The sequence below is a fragment of the Penicillium expansum genome (assembly GCF_000769745.1).
Source record: "Penicillium expansum strain MD-8 chromosome Unknown contig111, whole genome shotgun sequence".
Lineage (NCBI taxonomy): Eukaryota > Fungi > Ascomycota > Eurotiomycetes > Eurotiales > Aspergillaceae > Penicillium > Penicillium expansum.
Genome location: NW_015971485.1, coordinates 141,195 through 160,703, shown reverse-complemented (window position 1 = coordinate 160,703; position 19,509 = coordinate 141,195). Strand labels below are relative to the sequence as shown.

Here is a 19,509-nt window from a genome sequence, read left to right as displayed (position 1 = left end):
CGAAGTCAGACAATGGTTTCTTTATGTGTCACAGGTTCCCTTGAAACCCCTTCATACCATTCATATCCTTATTTTCGTTGAGGCCTGGGGGTGTTTTGGTGAAAGACCAACAATTGACCTATTTTCTATTCACACCCATTGTCATAGGTCAATGATCCCAATGATCCTATTCATCTCGACAAAGCCCATTGTTGCAGCCTTCGACCTGGCCGCTTCATCGATCTTCTACGCTCAATAAATACAGCACTTCCCGCTTGAGCAACCTTGTCTGTGTTCCATATCTCTATGCTCAAAGAAAACGTACTACAATAACTACTCGAGTTGACATCGCCGGCCGCTGTCCTCAAGTCCACAAAACTTCATTTTTACAACCTTTGACCCCGAACCCTACCATCCAAAACCACTATCACGATGTTGATCATCGCATCCATAGTGCTTCTTGCTCTGTACACCCCAACACAAGCTCATTCTTGGGTGGAAGAGCTCACCCTCATTGCTCCAAATGGAACCTTCGTCGGCACTCCAGGATATGCACGAGGAAACTACCTGCGCACGACATCGGGCTTTAGCGACACTACCATGACCTACTTGATTCCGCCCAACACCCGGGCAAATGTGACTCAGATTCTACCAAGCGACAAAATGTGCAAAGACACCCAGCAGGATCAGACTCAGTCAGAGGGAAGCCCTCGCCTTGAAGCCAGCGCTGGCGCGGCGATTGCCCTTCGCTACCAGGAGAACGGCCATGTGACGCTTCCTCAGAACCAGCCCGGAAAGCCCGCGAACCGGGGATCTGTCTATGTATATGGCACCACACAGCCCAAGACCGGCGAGAAGTTCCTTGATGTTCACGGAGCCTGGACCCAAGATGGCACTGGAGGTGATGGGCGGGGTGTGCTCTTGGCAGTACAAAACTACGACGATGGCCGTTGCTACCAAATCAATTCCGGGGAAATCTCAGAAACTCGACAAGCGAAGTATACCCACACGGCAGACCCGCTGATGGGAGCAGACCTCTGGTGTCAGCAGGATATTCAACTGCCCTCGAATGCTCCCAGTGGAAAGCCATACACACTCTATTGGGTGTGGGACTGGCCCACCCTGCCGGGTGGTGATCCCACATACCCCAATGGAAAGGCCGAAATCTACACAACTTGTATGGAGGTGGACTTGGTGAACAAGGTCGGCAAGCAGGCAACCAAGAGCGACTATGAGACTGACCAAGACCTAAACAACGCTGCAATCCCTTCGCAGTTTGATGCACTCGGCGGTCCGATATCCTCTCAGTCATCGTCTCAGTCGTCCTCCCAGCCATCCTCTCAGCCATCCTCTCAGCCGACCACTTTTGTCACATCGTTAGCTGCAACAGGGGTTGAACCTAAAACAGTCACAGTGACAGATTGGGAAATCAGCACAAGCACTGTATTTATGGCTGGGAGTCAGCCTACATAGAACGAAGTTGAAAGACCGAAACATCCAAGATAGGACAATGCAACTAAAAATCTGAATGAAATGACAAACCTTTTGTTCCATTATAGGCTAGTTATCCTGTTGTAATCCCAAACCAATGTATCTGATTCCCCAACATACATAAATGAAGATGAAGGCATTGAAGTAGAACGATTCCATATATAGCTTTTAGTCCCAAACGGGAATAGACGAAACCAGACTTGAAACACGCTAAGCCTGGGTTGCACGTGATTGTCGACGGGTTCAAGCTTCACCCATTCACACACGCCCAACTCTGTGACTCTTGAGCGGCTGCCTTGCATATTGGCTGATTCCTGCTGCTTCCTTTGCTACGGTTCATCTAGATAAATCATATTGTCCCAACAACCAACGGCGGCGATCCCAAAATCAACTACGCGCTGATCATTACTCCAGTTCAACCTACAACCTAGACAGGTATGGCAATCTCCGGCGTTCACTCGCGAGTCTATTTCTCCTCAAATTTCCCATTTCCCATGTGGCCTTGACCTAATCCTTGTCACTGTGCTGTCTACACATTCTTTCCTGCATAAGCGCTGTGCCTCCGTTACATTATCTGACATTGGCCCTTTCTGCAGTTTTCTGCTATATTTAGCAATTCCCTGCCCTCAAGTCGAGATCGCGGGACAAACGGCTGGAACAACGGTCTCGATTTCGCCAATCCCACCTTGAACGGACATTATATTATACAAACCTTGCAAACTCGCTGGCTTTCTCTCGTTGATATCGTCTTCTCATCGTGAGATCTTCCCCGTCGCGGTTCGGCGTTCCACTCGGACCACATTTGCCCCCCCCTCCCTCGTGTCGTTTGCCGATTACCCACCCATTCATCGTCCACCACACCGGAGCCCCTTGGGATAAACATCTTTTTTTTTTTGGCTCGAAAAGCTTGACATTCAAGGGTTGCCCCTAGTTTGAATCACACGAAACTAAAATTATTTTTGGCCCCTTACGACTTGGGCGCTTGCTGCATCGTACCTGAACTCAATATCTCCTCCATCTTCGATCACAAGATATACCTCCCTTGTTCGAACTAGAGGAACATTCGCTGTCTGCGACTGCAAATTTGAATAATTTGGACTGCGTCAATCGCAATGCGAAACTAGATCGCCAACCACGCGACTGATGAACAACCCCACATTTCCTTTTCTAAGATCCGCCCCGTTATTCCTCATTCTGAACCCAATTCTGGGTCTTTCTCCATGTCAACCATGATGTCCTCTCCCACATCATCGCAGAACGTTCTATCCACAAACAATCTCTCAGTCCTGCCACCCATCCTCACCGATGGGACGGTGAAACGATCATCGACGCATCCGAAGGATCGGCTCTCCACGTATTCCAATGTCTCGCTTGCATCGCAAAATCGTTCGCGCCCAGGGTCCCATGTCTTCCCCATCTTTCATACTAGCCTTCCGTATGCCCTTGTGCGAGACTTTGCCTACCCGTCCACCCACCCCCTCCATTACGGGCCTCCCCCTCCTCGTGCCTCCGGGGTCTCCACACCGGCAAGTGAACATCGACGGCTCTCCGATCCACCACCTTCGTGGGATATATCGCGGGGATGGTCAACAGGGCAACCGAGCACAGAGCCTCAGATTAGCCATGTCCACCAACAGTTGCCAGCTATGTCCTTTGGGGATGGACCACCATACAGCGAGGATGAAGATCTGCATAGCCCAGTTGTGACCTCGCGTCATCGCAAGAAGACATCTGACATGAATGGTCTTGTAGATGAGAGAGTCATGTCTGGAACTGGCCAGGTGGTTAACAATGATCGCGGGGTGCTCGTTGGCATTAATGCCGATGGCAGTGAGACTTATTATGTAAATGATGGAGACACATCAAATGATGGCCCAGGTGGTGAGTATGTGACATATCCGGCAAATGAGGGGCGTTATTCAGTCGTGGGATACAACGCCCTCGGCGGCCAGCATGGTTATGAACATGATCCTGGCTTCGAGTCCGAAGATGAAATCCCTGGCGGAAACCGGTACTCTAGAGACTATCAGTTTGCCGTTGGCTGCCCAGATGAAGAGATGCATGGAAAAGCTGTTGCACTCTTCGACTTCACACGAGAGCATGAGAACGAGCTGCCTCTTACCGAGGGCCAAGTGATTTATGTTTCATACCGGCATGGCCAGGGTTGGCTGGTTGCAGAAGATCCCAAGACAGGGGAGAATGGCCTTGTCCCAGAGGAGTTTGTGCGTCTTCTCCGAGACATCGAAGGAGGTTTGACGTCGTTAAATGGGGAGCCCAACCCCGAGGTCACCGGGACCGCAGACATCAGTCTAGACCCCACCGAGTCTGACCAAATATCTACGCCTACCCAGGTAGAGCAGGTCTCATCTGACGTGAACGCCCAGTCTGGAAACAAAGCCACCAACGGCAATACCCCAGCTGCTGCCTTGACGGAAGGCGCAGATACATCTCAATCTGCGTCGGATACCGGGATCTCGACCAGTAAAGTATCTGAGAGCGCTGACAAGCGCTCTAGTACGCTAACGAAACCCTGATCCAATCGAATCTCAGCCCTGAATGGCTTTGTTCGTTCATGCAAAACCTTGGCGGTGCTCCGTGCACGAATCACCTGGAGAGATGGCTTGTCTGTTTCAAGTTGCAACCCGCCATGAAACTCTGACAGCCGATAAGCAAAGCTTGGCTCCACTTTCCTGTTAGATTGGAGAGATCTCAGACATGAAACATATAGTTGGCTTGCTATATGAGTTGTTTCATCGATGAACACTCAATCAGCACCTCTTTGGTGGATCACCCGCTATACCCGAACCACCCAATCTCCGAGACCTTTTAGAGCTCTATCTCACAAGGTCTTTTTTTTTCCCTTTCAACTATCTTCTCGGATATAAACCCGCCTCTTTCTTTCCAGCCTTATGTTCAACCCATCTCCACGCGATGAATTATTACCCGCAAGTTCCTATTTATTAACGTATATCATCCCTCCTTCACGATTCCAATTCATGTCTTCTAATCATACACATCGGGGAAACATAACCTGGGATTGAAGAGGATTGAGAATTCTTCTTTTACTACATACCCCAAGTCTTTCGCCATATTGTCGCCTTATCTGTTCTGTCTTCCGTCCCACAATGCCTCTTATTACCCCCTATCGTCTTCCCTCTCCTGTATTTAGTTCCCTTCAGCGCAGCCGTTTTCCAGCATCAATGAGCATCAGCATAATGCTGATTCAAATCTATTCAATTACCACTTATCATAAGATATATGCTATTTAGCGAAGACCAATATGTCTCTAATATAATCTCGAGCCAAATGGACCGGATATCAGAGTCCTTAAAATGACCGATTATCAAAGCTACATAGATAAACTAGGCCGGGCAACTCAGGCCTATATAAATAAGAAAGACTAAAAAGCAAAGCGTAAACAATATGGAAGTATGAGCAACGAAGAGGCCCTAATATACCTCAATATCGCCGTCCGTGTTGCCGATGGATAAAGCACATCTCGATGTAGAATTCTTCGGTGAAATATGGACATTTTGCTTTGCAGTGCCACCAGCAAAGAAACCGAATATGCGGAGATCGTGTCCCAGCGCTTGGGATGCATATGGAAGAGATGGCGAGGGACAATAAACTTTTACGCGAAGTGGAATGAAAGAAGAGTTTCCGCAACCTGCTCTGCTATACTGCAGATATACCTAGGCAAAGAACCAACGGGAGAAGAGACCAAATGGGAATGGAATGGAGTATACAAAAACAACGAAAGAATGAGACGGAAAAAAAAAAAAAACAAAAAAGACGAAGTCAAATCTGGAATTCTGAATGCTAAAATCATGGCCACATATCGCAAATATAAGAAGCGAGCATGGACTCAGGGGAGAACAAGAAGGGGAATGATGATGAGTTGCTTTGCTAGCTGATCAACCAAGCAGATCATCGAAGGCCGAGCTAGACTGTTGCTTGTGCTGGGGCTGGCTGGGCGCGGAGGCGGTGCTGGAGGGAGCTGGGGCGCCCCAGATGCCGGCGCTGGCTTTTTCCTTGGCCATGCTGGCAAGGTTGGGGCCCTTGTTTATGCCAGTGTTGGACTTCTGGATACCGGCGCTGGCGCTGGCGGTCGACCACAGCGAGCCAAAGGCGTCACCGGAGGGCTTTTTAGCTGCTGCTGAAGCTGACTTGTTCGCTGTGCTTGAGGGGGAAGCCACGGACATGGAGGAGGTGGCACCGTGAGAGGACCCAGAATGTTGGGGCACGTTGACGGAGGTGAAGTAGTTGGGTGTGGGAGCTTGGTACCCGGTGGGCTTCTGCTGTTGCATCGGGGCCATCTGCGAAAGGGGAGTGGGGGTGGCCGATTTGAATCCAACTAGGCCGTTGATGTTGGCACCCTGCGAGGCTGAGATTGGCTGAGGCGCAACGAATTGGGTGTTTGAACTCGTGCTGGCTGTGGAAGCTGGAGGGAGGATGCCGAACTGGTTTGACGACTGGGTAGGCTGAGTAGCCGGGGTTGCGGACTGGAAGTCGTCGAAATCGTCGTCATCGGCAGGGGATGGGTCTAGTATGTTGAGAGCACTGCCGGCGGGTTGCTTGCCGGTCGAGGTGGAAGCTGTGGTAGTCACAGGCTCATCGTCGCCAAAGTCGAAGAGGTCCGCTACAGGCGCAGGAGCTGGCTCGGGCTTCTTTGCTTGAGGCTTCGCCCGGACAGCAGGCTCACGCGAGCGTGCAGGGGCGTCTCCCTCATCATACTCGTCATATTCATCGAAGCGGTTGGACCGGCGTCCAGAGTCTTGGAAGTCAACGCCAGCCTGCCCGCCAGATTCCCCGCCAAAGCCGCCGCCGTCACCATAGACACCTCCGCTGTATCCACCGTACCCCATACTCTCGCTGCCAAAGCCTCCATAACGGCCCGAGCCCGAGCTAGACATGCCCGATCCGGCACCCATGCCACCTTCGAAACCACTGAACTTGTTGCGGTTGTTCTTGGCCTTCTTTCTTTCGGTTCGAATCTGATCCACATCACCCAGCAACTTCACCAGCTCGGACGACCGGTTGCGCACATTAATACCCTGGTCCTTGCCATTCGCGTCGATAAAGTGGAACTGCCGGAGCATCCGAATCAACGACATGTGGGATCGTGCATCATCGACGACTCGTTCGGAACCGTTCTTGACAAGGAATTCGAGGAGCTGGAGACTCTATAATTTGGGGCGGAATAGGTTAAGTCGTAGTACACCCGCATAAATAACCATGGTATTCTTACCTTGTAGATCTGTCGCCATTCCTCTGCGGCCTTGTCGGTGAATCGCTTATAGATAAGGGGCATGATCTCATTGAGTAATTGGCTGTAATAATGGAAGGTCAGCGCATGTGCATTGGTGCGGGTAAGATCGGGCAACATGGACTGACTAGCTATGCGTTCCATTGGCGATATCCTGCATCAACGTGGTCGAGGCACCCCAGGGTTCATTGTTTGTAGCTTCCCGGACCTAACTTGTGTAAGCGTTGGATCGCATAATCTTCTCCTTTCACCCCGCAAAAGGCCATGTAGGTTCGCGCAAAGGCGATTGTGTACGAACCTTGGATTCCATCTCGGTATAGTTCATGACAGCTATGACGGAATCAAATCAGTTTCCGCAGATTGCAAGACACATGCAAGCTGGTTCGGTTTTGTTCACAACGGACTCGGACCAAACGGGATTCAAACTTACCATTCTGCACCTTGCGAACACCAGCCTTGAGGTCATACAAGGAGATGTTGCTGACCTGCTCTTTGAGGTTGGAGAAATCCATGGCGAGGAGTGACTGCTAGTCGTCAGGACAAATATGGGGAAGCGAGGATCTGAGCGAAAAGATAATAGCAGCACAGGCAATTGGAAGCCTAGCACAGGAATAATCAGAAATCCCTCAGGACTAACGTGGACAGTTGGAGGGGGGGGGAGATGCCCGGTTTCCAGCTGGCAACCCGATTGAATGCGCCACGTCACGTGGCAGCCCCTGACCAGAGCCTTGTATACTTCCAATGGCTACAATAAACGATTGTTATTCTATGTAATTCTACTTTCTACTTGAGGAGTTTTCTGGAAATTTGAATCGTTTTACAATTGATACTGAATGGTATCATACTGTGTACATGTTATTCGCCCGTATAGACCGAACGCTATCGCTATCGAAATCAACAAAATACCCATGGTATCTTAAAAACAAAGACAATAAGAAAAAAGAGGAGAAGAAAACAGAAAGGAAGAAAACAGAAAAGAGAAGAAAGAAAAAAAGACAGAAAAATAATAATATCCAATAAGAATTTGCACCCAATTCATCCCTCATCAAGTCCATAAGCCATGAGTCTCACTCGTTATAGAACTTCTTCATGATCAAATGCAAGAAAAGGTTGACATTGACTCGCATCTGTCCGTCAAAGAAGTCCATGAATTGCGTGTTGTTGAACTGAGCCTGCAGCAAGTCGTCCAGCGGTACCTGTGCATTGGCGCCGGGAATCATCATGACACCGCTGCTCCCGTCAATGGTGAAAACACCAACTTCGTTACTTGAGATGGTCAAGTCGACCCGATCCCACTGGCGCTCGGAGTAGCCCTTCCAGGCAACCAGAACACCTCGGTCCGCCAGATTGCGCGCAGAGTATTTGTAGGATCCAAATTTGAATATCTTGCCAGATTTTTGCAGCTCTCGTTGATGATCCCATTGTTTGGTGAACGGCATCAGGAATCGCTTCTTTCCCTTCTTGTTCTGTAACGTGATCATGGCCTGCTCAATGTAATCATTGTATGTCTTGAGCTGCTGGTCTAGATAGACGGCTTGGCCGCTGAGCCTCTGAGAGGTCAACCGTGCACCCTCCAGTTCACGCTCTCGCTGAATTCTCCGACGATGCTTGGTGCGGATATCGATGGCGATGGCGTTCAACAAATCTTGATAATGGTTGTGACGACTGATCTTGCCGTTTTGTTCAAGCCGAAGGATATTTTCGAGTGCAATGCCCTTGAGCTCGGAATAGCTCATAGCACTGATGTCAATTAAGCTGTTGGCTTCGGAATAGGCGCCTCGGCGAGGGTTGTTGGTGTTCAGTTCTTCCCGAACCAAGGTGTGCCACCGCTCCTCGTCCTCGGCTGTCGGTGGCTTCAGCATGATGTCCATTAGGTTGGCACCGGTTTGGACTCGGATGATGTAGAGGATGCAGCGCTTAGTCTCCATAAAGAGCGTCTTCACATCTGCTTCGGGGTCTGGGAGGAAGAGTTAGAAAAATGAACATATATGGGGTTGCTTCGATATCTTACCTTCGACCTGAGCCAACTTGGGGTTCAATGTGAGATTGATCTCGGTAGAGCTGACGCCCATCAATTCGTTCTCGTTACTTTTGACATTGCCAAGCTCTCGCACAAGTTCCTTGAGGAAGTCATCAGGGTGGGGGCACATGTAGTTAATCTCAGACGCCACAAGCTGGTGAATCGAGAAGATGTCGGACATCTTAATGTACAGGGTAGGCTTGGCCTTGGCGTAGAGATCGTTGAATTCATCAATGTCAAAATAAGCCTCTGCGTCCTGAACTGAGATCATCTGACCCCAGATACGCCCTAGGCGCTGGATCGACTCTCCAATGTAGTTGTTGAGCGGCTGGAGGTAGACATTTTCTGCCCCAAAGAGTCTCCCAGATGCAATCTGAGCGAAGACCTTGGATATTTCTCCAAGATTTCGCTTTTGTTCTTGGGTGAGGCCACGATCGATCACACCATACTTCTCTGGCTCCAGAACAGCAGGCTGGAAATAATTTTTCCATACCCAGTGGCCGACCGTCTGAAGGATGAATCCAGGGTCCTCACCAGGGAACTTCTCAAGTAGATTTTGATACATCTGCTGTGCGAGATGTCGGATACCGAATGGCATACGGTACAGGAAGTCCTCAAAGCCCAAGAATAGTTGGTCAACAATGTCACGAAGATCTTGCAAATGCTGGATGAACGTCTCTCTGGTTTCGGGGTCTCTAATCGCTTCTTCTCTGGGAAGATCCGGTTGTCGGCGGCTTCGTTGGCCAGTTTGGAGCTCCTCGTTGTTGATTGCGGAACGGTAGATTTGAATCGGATCACTCTCCAAATCAAGATCTGGATTTTCGATAACTGACTCCTTTACGACAGCACCCAAGACGTCGCGCATGAACTTCCGGTCGCGTGATGATTTGGCATATGAGGCGAAAAGCTTGTTCCAGAAGGAGGTGCAGCGCAAATATTCAGGAAGGGATGTGAAGCTTTCAATGTCCTCTTTGATGGATCGTGCCAGGAGCTTAATGAGATAATACTCCTCGCGTCTTTTCTGGGAGTATCCAAAGAGACCCATCATCAAGTGCCGGATCCGCTCATATTCCTTGTCCGAGGTGTTGAGCTCGCGCAATCGCCGGAACAAGCGTGCCAGGTACTGCGATTGAGTTTGGAGAAGGAAGAAAAACACCTGATACTGATCCAACTTCCTCCTTGATGTCTTGTTAAGGGCCTTGAGGTCATAGGGATCCTTGGAAGAAATCTCAGTGTTGGATAGCAAGTTGCCGATATGGCCACCGAAGTGCTTTTGATGTTTGACAACTTCATCCAGAGTAATCTTGTTCTTGACAAGTAGGGCGATCTTGATATCAAGTTGACTGATGTATTGTTCAGCAAGCTCGTTTTGTCGCACTTGTTGAACAACCGCCTTTCGCAGGCGCTCGAACTCGATCTCTTCGTCAAAGTCAAAATCGCTGTCGTTGAGAAGATGAACGAACCCCTTGACTGTTCCGACGGGTGGGTTCTTCCCGCTAGTCAGGCTCTTATAAGCTTGGCCTTGAATGCGGGCTCGGATAACACTCTGAGCCTTGATGACCTTCTCCATGTTCTCATTATAATGTTGACGTCTTTCCTCAAAGCGGTTGCATACAATGTGTCCTCTGATGCGTGCTTGGAAGTCTGTGATAAAGTCCTCCTCTACCTCAAGATCGGTCAGGATCTCGCCAACTTCAACTCGTGCAAGCATTGCCCGACTTAAAGATTGGAGTTGAACAACTTCTTCCTCGTTGTCCTCAAGCTCGGACAATATGTCCCCCACCTTCATTCGTGAGACAGCAGCACGGGCAAGGGCCTGAAGATCAACAATGGCATCTTCGTGCTGCTCCAGTTCATCTCGTTGTGCAAATAGATACTGCCTGTGGATGACGCCGCGGATCCGGGACTGTAGTTCCAAGATGGAAGGTTCTTCATCGAGTAATGCGGTCCTCTGGGCATCCAATGATTCTCTCAAAGCTTGTCCTCTGAGGATAGTCTGCAGATCGATCACTGGCAATACATGTTCCGCAAGCTCGGAACGAATGGCTGAGGCGTTTTTTCTTACAGCAGCGGCCCGCGCGATAGCTTGCAATGCAGCACATTCATTTTCTGTCTCTTCTAATGCCTCCAGCAGCAGAGTTTGGCGTTCTCTGGCAATCAGCGCCCTGATAGTTGATTGGATGCAGACAATTTGAGACGCTTCGTTGTTGAGGAGAACCTTCATCTGAGACAAGTTTTGACGGGCAATCGATCCTCGAATGACCGCCTGCAGCGACTTGACGGGTGTTTCAATTAGTTTCACCTCGTGGGAGTGAGCATTCATCTGCCTTCGTTGCAAAGTACCGCGGATGGCAGCTTGCAGTGACTTGACAGAACTGCCGACTTGTTTCAGTTCATGAAACTGAGCATCCATCTGTTTGCGTTGCAAGGTACCACGGATGGCAGCTTGGAGCGACTTAACAGAACTGCCGACTTCCTTCACCTCATGAGACTGGGCATTCATCATTCTTCGTTGCAAGGTACCACGGATGGCTGCTTGCACCGACTTGACAGAGCTGCCCACCCGTTTCAGCTCTTGAGCCTCAGCATCTATCTGCTTGCGTCGCAAGGCACCGCGGATGAAAGCTTGAAGTGATGTCACGTTATCTTCAGCATGTCGCGACTCTTCGTATTGGTCACCAACATTCATGCGTTGCAATGCACCTCTTATCGCGGCCTGGATCTGCTTGATGCCCGACTCTTCTCGTCGTGCACGAGTTTGTAGGTGACTAGCCTGTGCGCGAGCCCTAGACCCCCTAATCAGGCTCTGGAGTTGCAGAACATCTGTTTCCTGAGATTGGCGCCATTGCTTGTCGCCTTTTTGAGTGCGACGTACAATGAAACCTCGGCTGATAGCCTGCAACCCAACTGCAAATTGGAGCATGCTTAGTCGGTATTCACTAATTTGCCGTGCCCAATCTCCACGCAGACGTGACTGTAGCTCGATGAGGAGGGGTTCGAAATCCCACAGGTCGTTCATCGTGTTGCCAAGCTTCAAACGCATCATAGCTCCTCTGACCTGGGCCTGGAAATCGCAGATTGAGGCTTCGTTTTCGTGCATTTCTCGGTCAATACGATCCTCCTCGGATTCGACGGGCTCGGGCTCAGGTTCTGGTTCAGGCTCCGCGCCAAAGTTTGCAGCCATACCTGCAAAGCTAGGCATGCTCACGCCGGCCTTGTCCAGTCCTTTTTGGGTTTTCTCAAGTTCGTGGTGTTCAAACTCAAGCTGACCAACCAAATTACCCATGCGGAAGTCCAGCATGCCATTTTTGAAGAGCAACCATGACAACGCGTGAATACAGTGTATCACCTTGGGTATGTTTTTCTTTTCATACAAATCGATGAGTTCGAATCTAAACAGCTCTGGCAACTCAATCTCATCAAGGAATCGGAAGAACAAGGCGATGTTGTCTGAATGGCGATATTGTAACTTGGGGTGTCGGAAAATGCGAAGGGCTTTGCCCGCATACATTGCCTGCACCACCTCCGCCAAAGTGACGCCGTCTCGCAGTCCTTCCTCCAGCTGAACGATTGGCGGGATTTGCTTTTGGATGACATCTTCAATCCACTGTTTGGCTTCTCCGATATGGCACAAATACTCATATGCTTGGATGAATTGTCGCTGCTGGTCCATCCAATTCCCAGCCGCCCATGATGACACCTTCGGTTTTTCGGGAGATACTGCGCCATTTCTTCCAGCCACTGAGTCTGCTCGCTTAAGGCGTCGACGGCCTTGTAAGCCCACCACAGAAGCTGCGGCGGCGCTGAACTCGTTTTCGCCGGACTGTGCAAACTTCGACAGGGTTCTGAGATGACCCGTAGATGATTTTTGCAATGTTTCAAGTTCGGGTGCGGAGAGTGCAGCAGTCAGCTGCGGAGTATGAGCACTGTGTAGCACTGTCTTTTGCGGGGACGAAGGACGCGATGTCCCAGGCACAGGAGACCAGTTGCGAGGAGAGGTAGGCGGTGGGGGACTCTGTGGTTCGTAGGGGTGTGTTTGGTGGCGCGGAGACTGATTTTCTTTAAGATGGACTTGACGGGATTCGGGGGTGCCGGGTCGATAGTCCTTCCATGGGCGTGATTCATCGATTGTTTGGCTTCGTGAATGTCGGTAACCGCCAGTATTCACAGTTGAGGATGAAGTATTAGGGGCTTGTGGTAGTGGTCGGAGAGATCGTCGAATATTGTCGTACGCTGTACCAGCATTGGACCAACTTCCTCGTTCCATTGCGTCCGTGACAGTCGTTCCTGAGCTTATACTGCTTGCCTCACTCTTCCCTCGGAGGTGACCGAATTTGTTTGATGTCGATGCATTAGAGGAGACGGTACTAGTCCGACTAGGGGCAAACGAGCTTGACGCGATGGAGTATGCAGACGAGTTCGTGGACGCTGTCGAACCGTGTCGTAGTGGACTGGTGGACTGTGAGGGAAGGTCCGTCTGGGCCCGCTTGAGGGATGGAAATTGAGTCGACATCATTTAATCTCAGGACGGTATGCGAAATTGGATCGAAAAATGTCGCGCTCCTTTGACCGCATCCCTGCTCCGGTGGTAGATGCGGAATGCGCGGGTTAAACAAGGTCTCCAAGACCTTTTCCTGAGAGACGTTCTAGGTTGGATAGCATTCAAGGGCAACCTCCCATTACTTAGCTGCGACGAAAATCCAATCGGTAGATGTGCGACTTGGATCAATAAGCTCTGGGCTCGTGGATCCCCGATGATGGAATTGTTGACGGTGGGGGTGCAAGTGCGACCAAGATTCCCCAAAGTGGGCGCAGGGGGCACAACAAATCTCCAGATCGGGTATAGCGCAATCAGGTGATTGTGGCTTGTCGATCTCATATCACGTGAGATTAATAACTAAGAGATTGTGTTACTCGACCAGTCAGACCCTGGACATGGATCTATTACTTACTATTCATTTGCAATTATTCGAAATCGCATAAGTCCCTTGCGGTAAATTGCTCGATATGCTGAACATTCCTTCCTATCTCAACATCGGACCTATCAGATACCTGCAGTCTTGGCAAAAGTGGCTTGTGCAATTAGGCAAATCTAAGTGGGCTCGTAGTCCCGTGCGACCAACACTCCTGGGCAGCTACCAACCTGGAAGTCACCAAGTACAACATACGTTGTAGACCGCTAATTGATATGAATCTGCGTACTCCTTCTTGCTGGTGTGCTAGGGCTTTGATTACTTCTGAGAGGCATTCGGCTCTGTTTTGGACTTTTTCCACCATAGACATTGTGCTCAATACTGTTGTCTTCATGTTAAGATCTGTGTTGTTACAAGACATCCATGAATCTCCTAGGCTATAACAATAAAATATCAAGCAAAATGAGCTCGGCTTGAAGTAATAAATCTCATTGAAGCCCGATAAAGGTATTCAAAGCACGGTTGGGCATTTTTAGTTAGTTCTGGTTGTATAACTATGTATACTCCTTCAGAAATATATCCCCGCAATTCTTATTCATGGCGTGTCTTTATATCAACCCAACATTATAGATGATACTACTCATAAATGAAATTCAATATATTATAAATTGCTTTATATCTTCAAATTGAACAAAATAAGTAGATATTTAGACGACTCTAAAAAATGGCGCAATAATCCCAGCGCGTTCGAAAGGGAAGTTGCCGGTTGAACCGACCCCGCCAACAAATGAAACCACCTGACAAACTTTGTTTCTCTTCTCATTATCACCATTGACTCGGCGAATTAACCTACTTTTTTCCAACAATTTCATGATGGCTTCGCTGGTTTCTCAACCACGCTACATCTATAAGATTGTGCCTTCGACCGCGCCAGTCCGTGAGCCAATTCCTGAGCGGCTCACGGTAAGCGAACTGGACAAGGCCGATGGCTTTATCCACCTCTCGATGGCGCATCAGGTGGGAGGCACCTTGAAAGCATTTTTCACAGAGGAACCGCTTGTCTATGTATTGCGGATCGAGTATCATCGCGTGATCCAAGATATCCGCTGGGAGTCCCCAGACGGGAAAGTGTCTGGCCCTCGACCCGGTGAAGGACTCTTCCCAGTAAGTTGAATATGTCGATTTGAATTTGAAATCTGCTGAAATCAAGCCTAGCATCTATACAATGGACTCAAACTGGGCAGAGAGGAGGTTGAGAGTGTTGCCATCTGGCAGAATGACGAGGGATGGGACAAAGCTCTCATTGCAGGGAAGCCGTGGCTCTTGTACTGATTTTATACCCTGTTAAAATTTAATTAATACAAATTGCAAGCACATCCCCAGAACAATGTTCCGGCGACATCTCCACCAGTAGATCCACTCCCTGTAAGACTATCTAGTCACCAAGTGGGTAACAGTGCAGCACTTGCCCATCTATACATGTATAGTTATCTATTAGCTACAATAAAACGAAACGGGGATGATGTCAAGTTGTGTGGTATTGACCACTCACAGTATACAGAGGCATCCGCACTAGCTAAGAAGACGAAGCTTGTCGCTACCTCACTAGGTTCCCCTGGTCGGCCAAGACCATCCTTGTGACCCCATCCTTCCATCTGTTGGGGATCTCGGGTGTCGACTTGAATTGGCGTATAGATCGCACTTGGACTGAAATTGGAGACCTATCAGTATCTACGTTCAAAGAAAGATGAATGGATTATCCTCACGCGACTGCATTGAACCGAATACCCTTGGGAATCAAGTGTGTTGCCAACGACCTAGTAAAACCAATGATAGCTCCCTTGGTTGCAGCATAATCAATCATGGTCCCTGAGCCACGAAAAGTCATAACGGAGGAAGTATTGATGATGCTGCAGCAAATGCGTGAGTATACGATGATATAGATCAGACAAGAAAGCACCTACGAATGGCCTCGTGTCATGTGAGGAACAGAAAACTTCGCCATCGCAATCATTTGGATGATGTTGGTTCTGAAGATGTCTTCGGACTTATCCAGATCGATATTCTGAAATTCCGCACATAGGTACTGTTTCGACGCATTATTGACAAGTATGTTGATCGTGCCGTATCTGTCAACTCTCAGGGTTAGTCATTCGCTAATACCAGGAACAGTACTCTAGGCTGACTTCTTCACATGTTCATCCACTGTGTGGCGACACAAGTTGCGATCTCTCAAGTCACCTGGGATTAAAAGGCAAGCCCTCTTCTCTTGCTCAATGGTCCTTTTTGTTGTCTCTGCGTCTGGCTGTTCCGAGGGCAAATAAACAATAGTAACATCTGCACCCTCTCTGGCCATTAGAATAGCAACTGACCGTCCAATTCCGGAACTAAGAAATGATCAGCCCAGGTAAATTTGTTCCTGCAAACTTACTACACATACTCTCCCCCAGTGATTAGAGCGTTTTTGCCCTTCAGTTTTCTGGAACCCGCATATTCAGCAAAGACATGAAGGCCTTCCAGTTTGGTCGACTCACTGGGTTCTGTCATTATGCCCTCCAATCTTGCACGGCATTTTAGTAGTAGTATTTCACTCGGGTAAAGACATTACTCACCCCGGCTTGTTCTGAGACTGTGCCGCCGGTGCAGGCTTGAAGGCGCCATGTTCACCCATAGAAGATTCCATATTGATAGCCGAAGTAATGCTTAGAGGAATTGGATAAAGTTGTGCAGCCTCCAAGATGCTGCTTTTGCCGTGTTTTTTTCCCCCAACATTCTGTCGTCATATTTCTATAGAAGCGCACGGGACTTGAAGCCGATAACTGGGGAGATTGTTGATCCGTTGTATGGCCAACCATGTCAAGAAAAGATAAACTTTGGTTCATTCGACGAATTTATCGGAATCAATAACGCTATCTTGACAACTATAGCCAACTGACATTGGACCTTCACTATGTCCTAACTTCGAAAGCTGTGCTGTAGGGTAATCGATATTTTTGTCCAGCTTATTGATGAAATATTTCTTCACAAGAGGATTGCATATCAGAGTCACACCTAATAACGTTACATTATTTTATTGAGGTAGATCTTGGCACCATCTACATGGTAGTATCGATGTACCTGCATCGATGTATGATGCCAAGAATAAAACAAGCTCACCGCCTCGGGGATCTCGTTTACGAGCCAATCAGAAGTTCGAACGGTGAAAAAACCAGTACGCTATACTCGAAATAGACAAGCTCCCTTCTGACTTGGCCGTGCACGGAAGAGAAAAGGAAACAATTTTTCGCTCGACCTTTTTCTTCTTCTTTCTCTTCCTTGGGAAAGCTCGACTTTCTCCATCAGCAGAACGTTTCTTTCTGTTGATTAAGATTTTCCCTCGGGTCGTGTCTCACTCGTTATTTTAATCCCTCCTTATTTCAAACATGCCCATCACCGCCGGTGACGCAGCACCTGGTGCCGCCATGAAGGCTGAGATCACCGACTACGCCAAGGCTCTGGAGGTTTTGGAGACCTATACCACCCGTGATGGCCTTGATGCGGATACCCTGCTTGACTCTGACAAGCACGGCGCATTGACCTACAATGATTTCCTGATCCTGCCCGGTTACATCGGTAAGCCGAACCCCGCGGTAAAAAAAAAAAAAACTTCATTCTGACCCATATAGGCTTCCCCGCTTCCGATGTCTCTTTGGATACCCCTGTTACCAAGCGTATCTCCCTGAAGGCCCCTCTTCTGTCCTCCCCCATGGACACTGTCACCGAGCACAACATGGCTATCCACATGGCTCTTCTCGGTGGTCTGGGTGTTATCCACCACAACTGCTCCCCTGAGGATCAGGCTGAGATGGTCCGCAAGGTTAAGAGATACGAGAACGGTTTCATTCTGGACCCCGTTGTCATCTCTCCCACGACCACCGTTGGTGAGGCCAAGGAGCTGAAGACCAAGTGGGGCTTCGGTGGCTTCCCTGTCACTGGTAAGATACCCACATCTACTTATCCCAGCACATACATACCCCCACCCACTTTGCATGATGACCCAACTCTTTTAATTATAACTTTCGTTCCACTGCAGCAACGAAAGTTGCACTGTAGAGAACCAGATTTTACCTGAGCAATTTGTCTATTTTGGATATTGTCCTTACATAAGCTTTTGGGAGCAAATGCTAATGTTTGAACATAGAGAACGGAACCCTCAAGTCCAAGCTCGTTGGAATGGTTACCTCGCGTGACATTCAGTTCCACACTGATCTTAACGAACCCGTGACTGCTATCATGGCCACGGATCTTGTTACTGCCCCGGCCGGCACCACCCTGGCCGAGGCCAACGAGGTCCTCCGTCAGTCCAAGAAGGGAAAGCTCCCCATTGTCGATGCCAACGGCAACATCGTCTCCCTGCTTTCCCGCTCTGATCTGATGAAGAACCTTCACTACCCCCTGGCCTCCAAGCTCCCCGACTCCAAGCAGCTGATCGCTGCCGCTGCTATCGGTACTCGCGAGGAGGACAAGAACCGCCTCAAGCTTCTTGTCGAGGCTGGGTTGGACATTGTTATCCTGGACTCCAGCCAGGGTAACTCCATGTACCAGATCGAGATGATCAAGTACATTAAGAAGACTATGCCCGAGATCGACGTTATCGGTGGTAACGTCGTCACTCGTGAGCAGGCTGCTGCTTTGATTGCCGCCGGTGTCGATGGCCTGAGAATTGGCATGGGCAGCGGTAGTGCCTGTATCACCCAGGAAGTCATGGCTGTTGGTCGTCCCCAGGCTGCTTCCGTGCGCAGCGTTGCTACCTTCGCCGCTCGCTTCGGTGTTCCCTGTATCGCTGATGGTGGTATCCAGAACGTTGGCCACATCGTCAAGGGTCTGGCCATGGGTGCCAGCACTATCATGATGGGCGGTCTCCTTGCCGGTACCACCGAGTCTCCCGGTGAGTACTACGTCAGCAACGAGGGCCAGCTTGTCAAGGCCTACCGTGGCATGGGCAGTATCGCCGCCATGGAGGATAAGAAGGCTGGTGGTGACGGAAAGGACAGCAAGGCTAGCAACGCTGGTACTGCTCGCTACTTCTCCGAGAAGGACCGCGTCCTTGTTGCCCAGGGTGTCGCTGGCTCCGTCCTTGACCGCGGATCCGTCACCAAGTTCATTCCTTACCTCATTGCCGGTGTCCAGCACTCCCTGCAGGACATTGGTGTCAAGAGCCTGACCGATATGCACGACGGTGTCAACAACGGCTCCGTGCGTTTCGAGATGAGAAGTGCCAGCGCTATGACCGAGGGTAACGTCCACGGTCTCCACAGCTACGACAAGAAGCTTTACTCGTAAGATCCAAGCTTTGTAAGAGTTGACTGGACTTTTGTGAATACATCGTCGGGGTCACCCCGATAGATGATGAGGCCTTGAAAATTAAAATAAGGGTACAGGATAGGAGTTTACGATTTGAAGATTTGAAGATTTACGCCATTTCTGGTAATGAGCAAACACGTTTTATTTTTCTCTAAATCTATTCCAACTGTAGACGTAACGTAGAGGCTTTGTAGATGGTTGCCCGAGCACATGGGCGCTGCATTCGGCTAAGCTCGAAGAGGTTAAGCTGTACGCGGGGTACCGAGGAACTGCCTAGGCTGTCGGGTCGTTACCTTTTACTATATTGAGAAGCCGTTCCTCGGCTTGGAGATCTTACAATGTCCTTTATCTATCAAGAATATCTTTCTCGTCACTTGGTACGGCGATTGGGTCATCGTTCTGCTTTTGGTCTTGTTTTTCGGACATCTAGCGCATCTCATATTGCCTCGGCTCAGTCCCTTCAACGCCCAAGCGGTAAATCTGCTTTGAGACAATAC

The 19,509-nt window shown here is 49.4% G+C and overlaps 7 protein-coding genes across 7 annotated transcripts; 4 read left to right on the top strand and 3 right to left on the bottom strand.

The window, feature by feature from the left end:
* Window positions 1-411: 411 nt before the first annotated feature.
* On the top strand, window positions 412-1,452 carry PEX2_037210 (uncharacterized protein; the record flags this gene model as incomplete). Its single annotated transcript, XM_016740996.1, has 1 exon — window positions 412-1,452. One exon carries the CDS (start codon window positions 412-414, stop codon window positions 1,450-1,452), a length of 1,041 nt encoding a protein of 346 aa, XP_016593757.1.
* A 1,247-nt stretch (window positions 1,453-2,699) lies between these two features.
* Window positions 2,700-4,004, top strand: PEX2_037200 (adaptor protein NBP2; the record flags this gene model as incomplete). The annotated part of the gene is made up of 1 exon (XM_016740995.1): window positions 2,700-4,004. The coding sequence occupies one exon, from the start codon at window positions 2,700-2,702 to the stop codon at window positions 4,002-4,004; it is 1,305 nt and encodes a 434-aa protein (XP_016593756.1).
* A 1,380-nt stretch (window positions 4,005-5,384) lies between these two features.
* PEX2_037190 (Epsin-like, N-terminal) lies at window positions 5,385-7,248 on the bottom strand (the record flags this gene model as incomplete). Its single annotated transcript, XM_016740994.1, has 5 exons — window positions 5,385-6,653; window positions 6,719-6,800; window positions 6,865-6,944; window positions 7,035-7,066; window positions 7,167-7,248. The coding sequence occupies 5 exons, from the start codon at window positions 7,246-7,248 to the stop codon at window positions 5,385-5,387; spliced, it is 1,545 nt and encodes a 514-aa protein (XP_016593755.1).
* A 555-nt stretch (window positions 7,249-7,803) lies between these two features.
* On the bottom strand, window positions 7,804-13,272 carry PEX2_037180 (putative Ras GTPase activating protein; the record flags this gene model as incomplete). Its single annotated transcript, XM_016740993.1, has 2 exons — window positions 7,804-8,693; window positions 8,748-13,272. The coding sequence occupies 2 exons, from the start codon at window positions 13,270-13,272 to the stop codon at window positions 7,804-7,806; spliced, it is 5,415 nt and encodes a 1,804-aa protein (XP_016593754.1).
* Window positions 13,273-14,542: 1,270 nt separating this feature from the next.
* Window positions 14,543-15,001, top strand: PEX2_037170 (DUF952 domain-containing protein; the record flags this gene model as incomplete). Its single annotated transcript, XM_016740992.1, has 2 exons — window positions 14,543-14,833; window positions 14,885-15,001. 2 exons carry the CDS (start codon window positions 14,543-14,545, stop codon window positions 14,999-15,001), a joined length of 408 nt encoding a protein of 135 aa, XP_016593753.1.
* A 103-nt stretch (window positions 15,002-15,104) lies between these two features.
* On the bottom strand, window positions 15,105-16,352 carry PEX2_037160 (oxidoreductase, short-chain dehydrogenase/reductase family; the record flags this gene model as incomplete). The annotated part of the gene is made up of 7 exons (XM_016740991.1): window positions 15,105-15,142; window positions 15,222-15,376; window positions 15,436-15,579; window positions 15,634-15,798; window positions 15,856-16,056; window positions 16,110-16,202; window positions 16,282-16,352. The coding sequence occupies 7 exons, from the start codon at window positions 16,350-16,352 to the stop codon at window positions 15,105-15,107; spliced, it is 867 nt and encodes a 288-aa protein (XP_016593752.1).
* Window positions 16,353-17,091: 739 nt separating this feature from the next.
* Window positions 17,092-18,991, top strand: PEX2_037150 (putative IMP dehydrogenase; the record flags this gene model as incomplete). The annotated part of the gene is made up of 3 exons (XM_016740990.1): window positions 17,092-17,281; window positions 17,335-17,643; window positions 17,850-18,991. 3 exons carry the CDS (start codon window positions 17,092-17,094, stop codon window positions 18,989-18,991), a joined length of 1,641 nt encoding a protein of 546 aa, XP_016593751.1.
* Window positions 18,992-19,509: the final 518 nt, after the last annotated feature.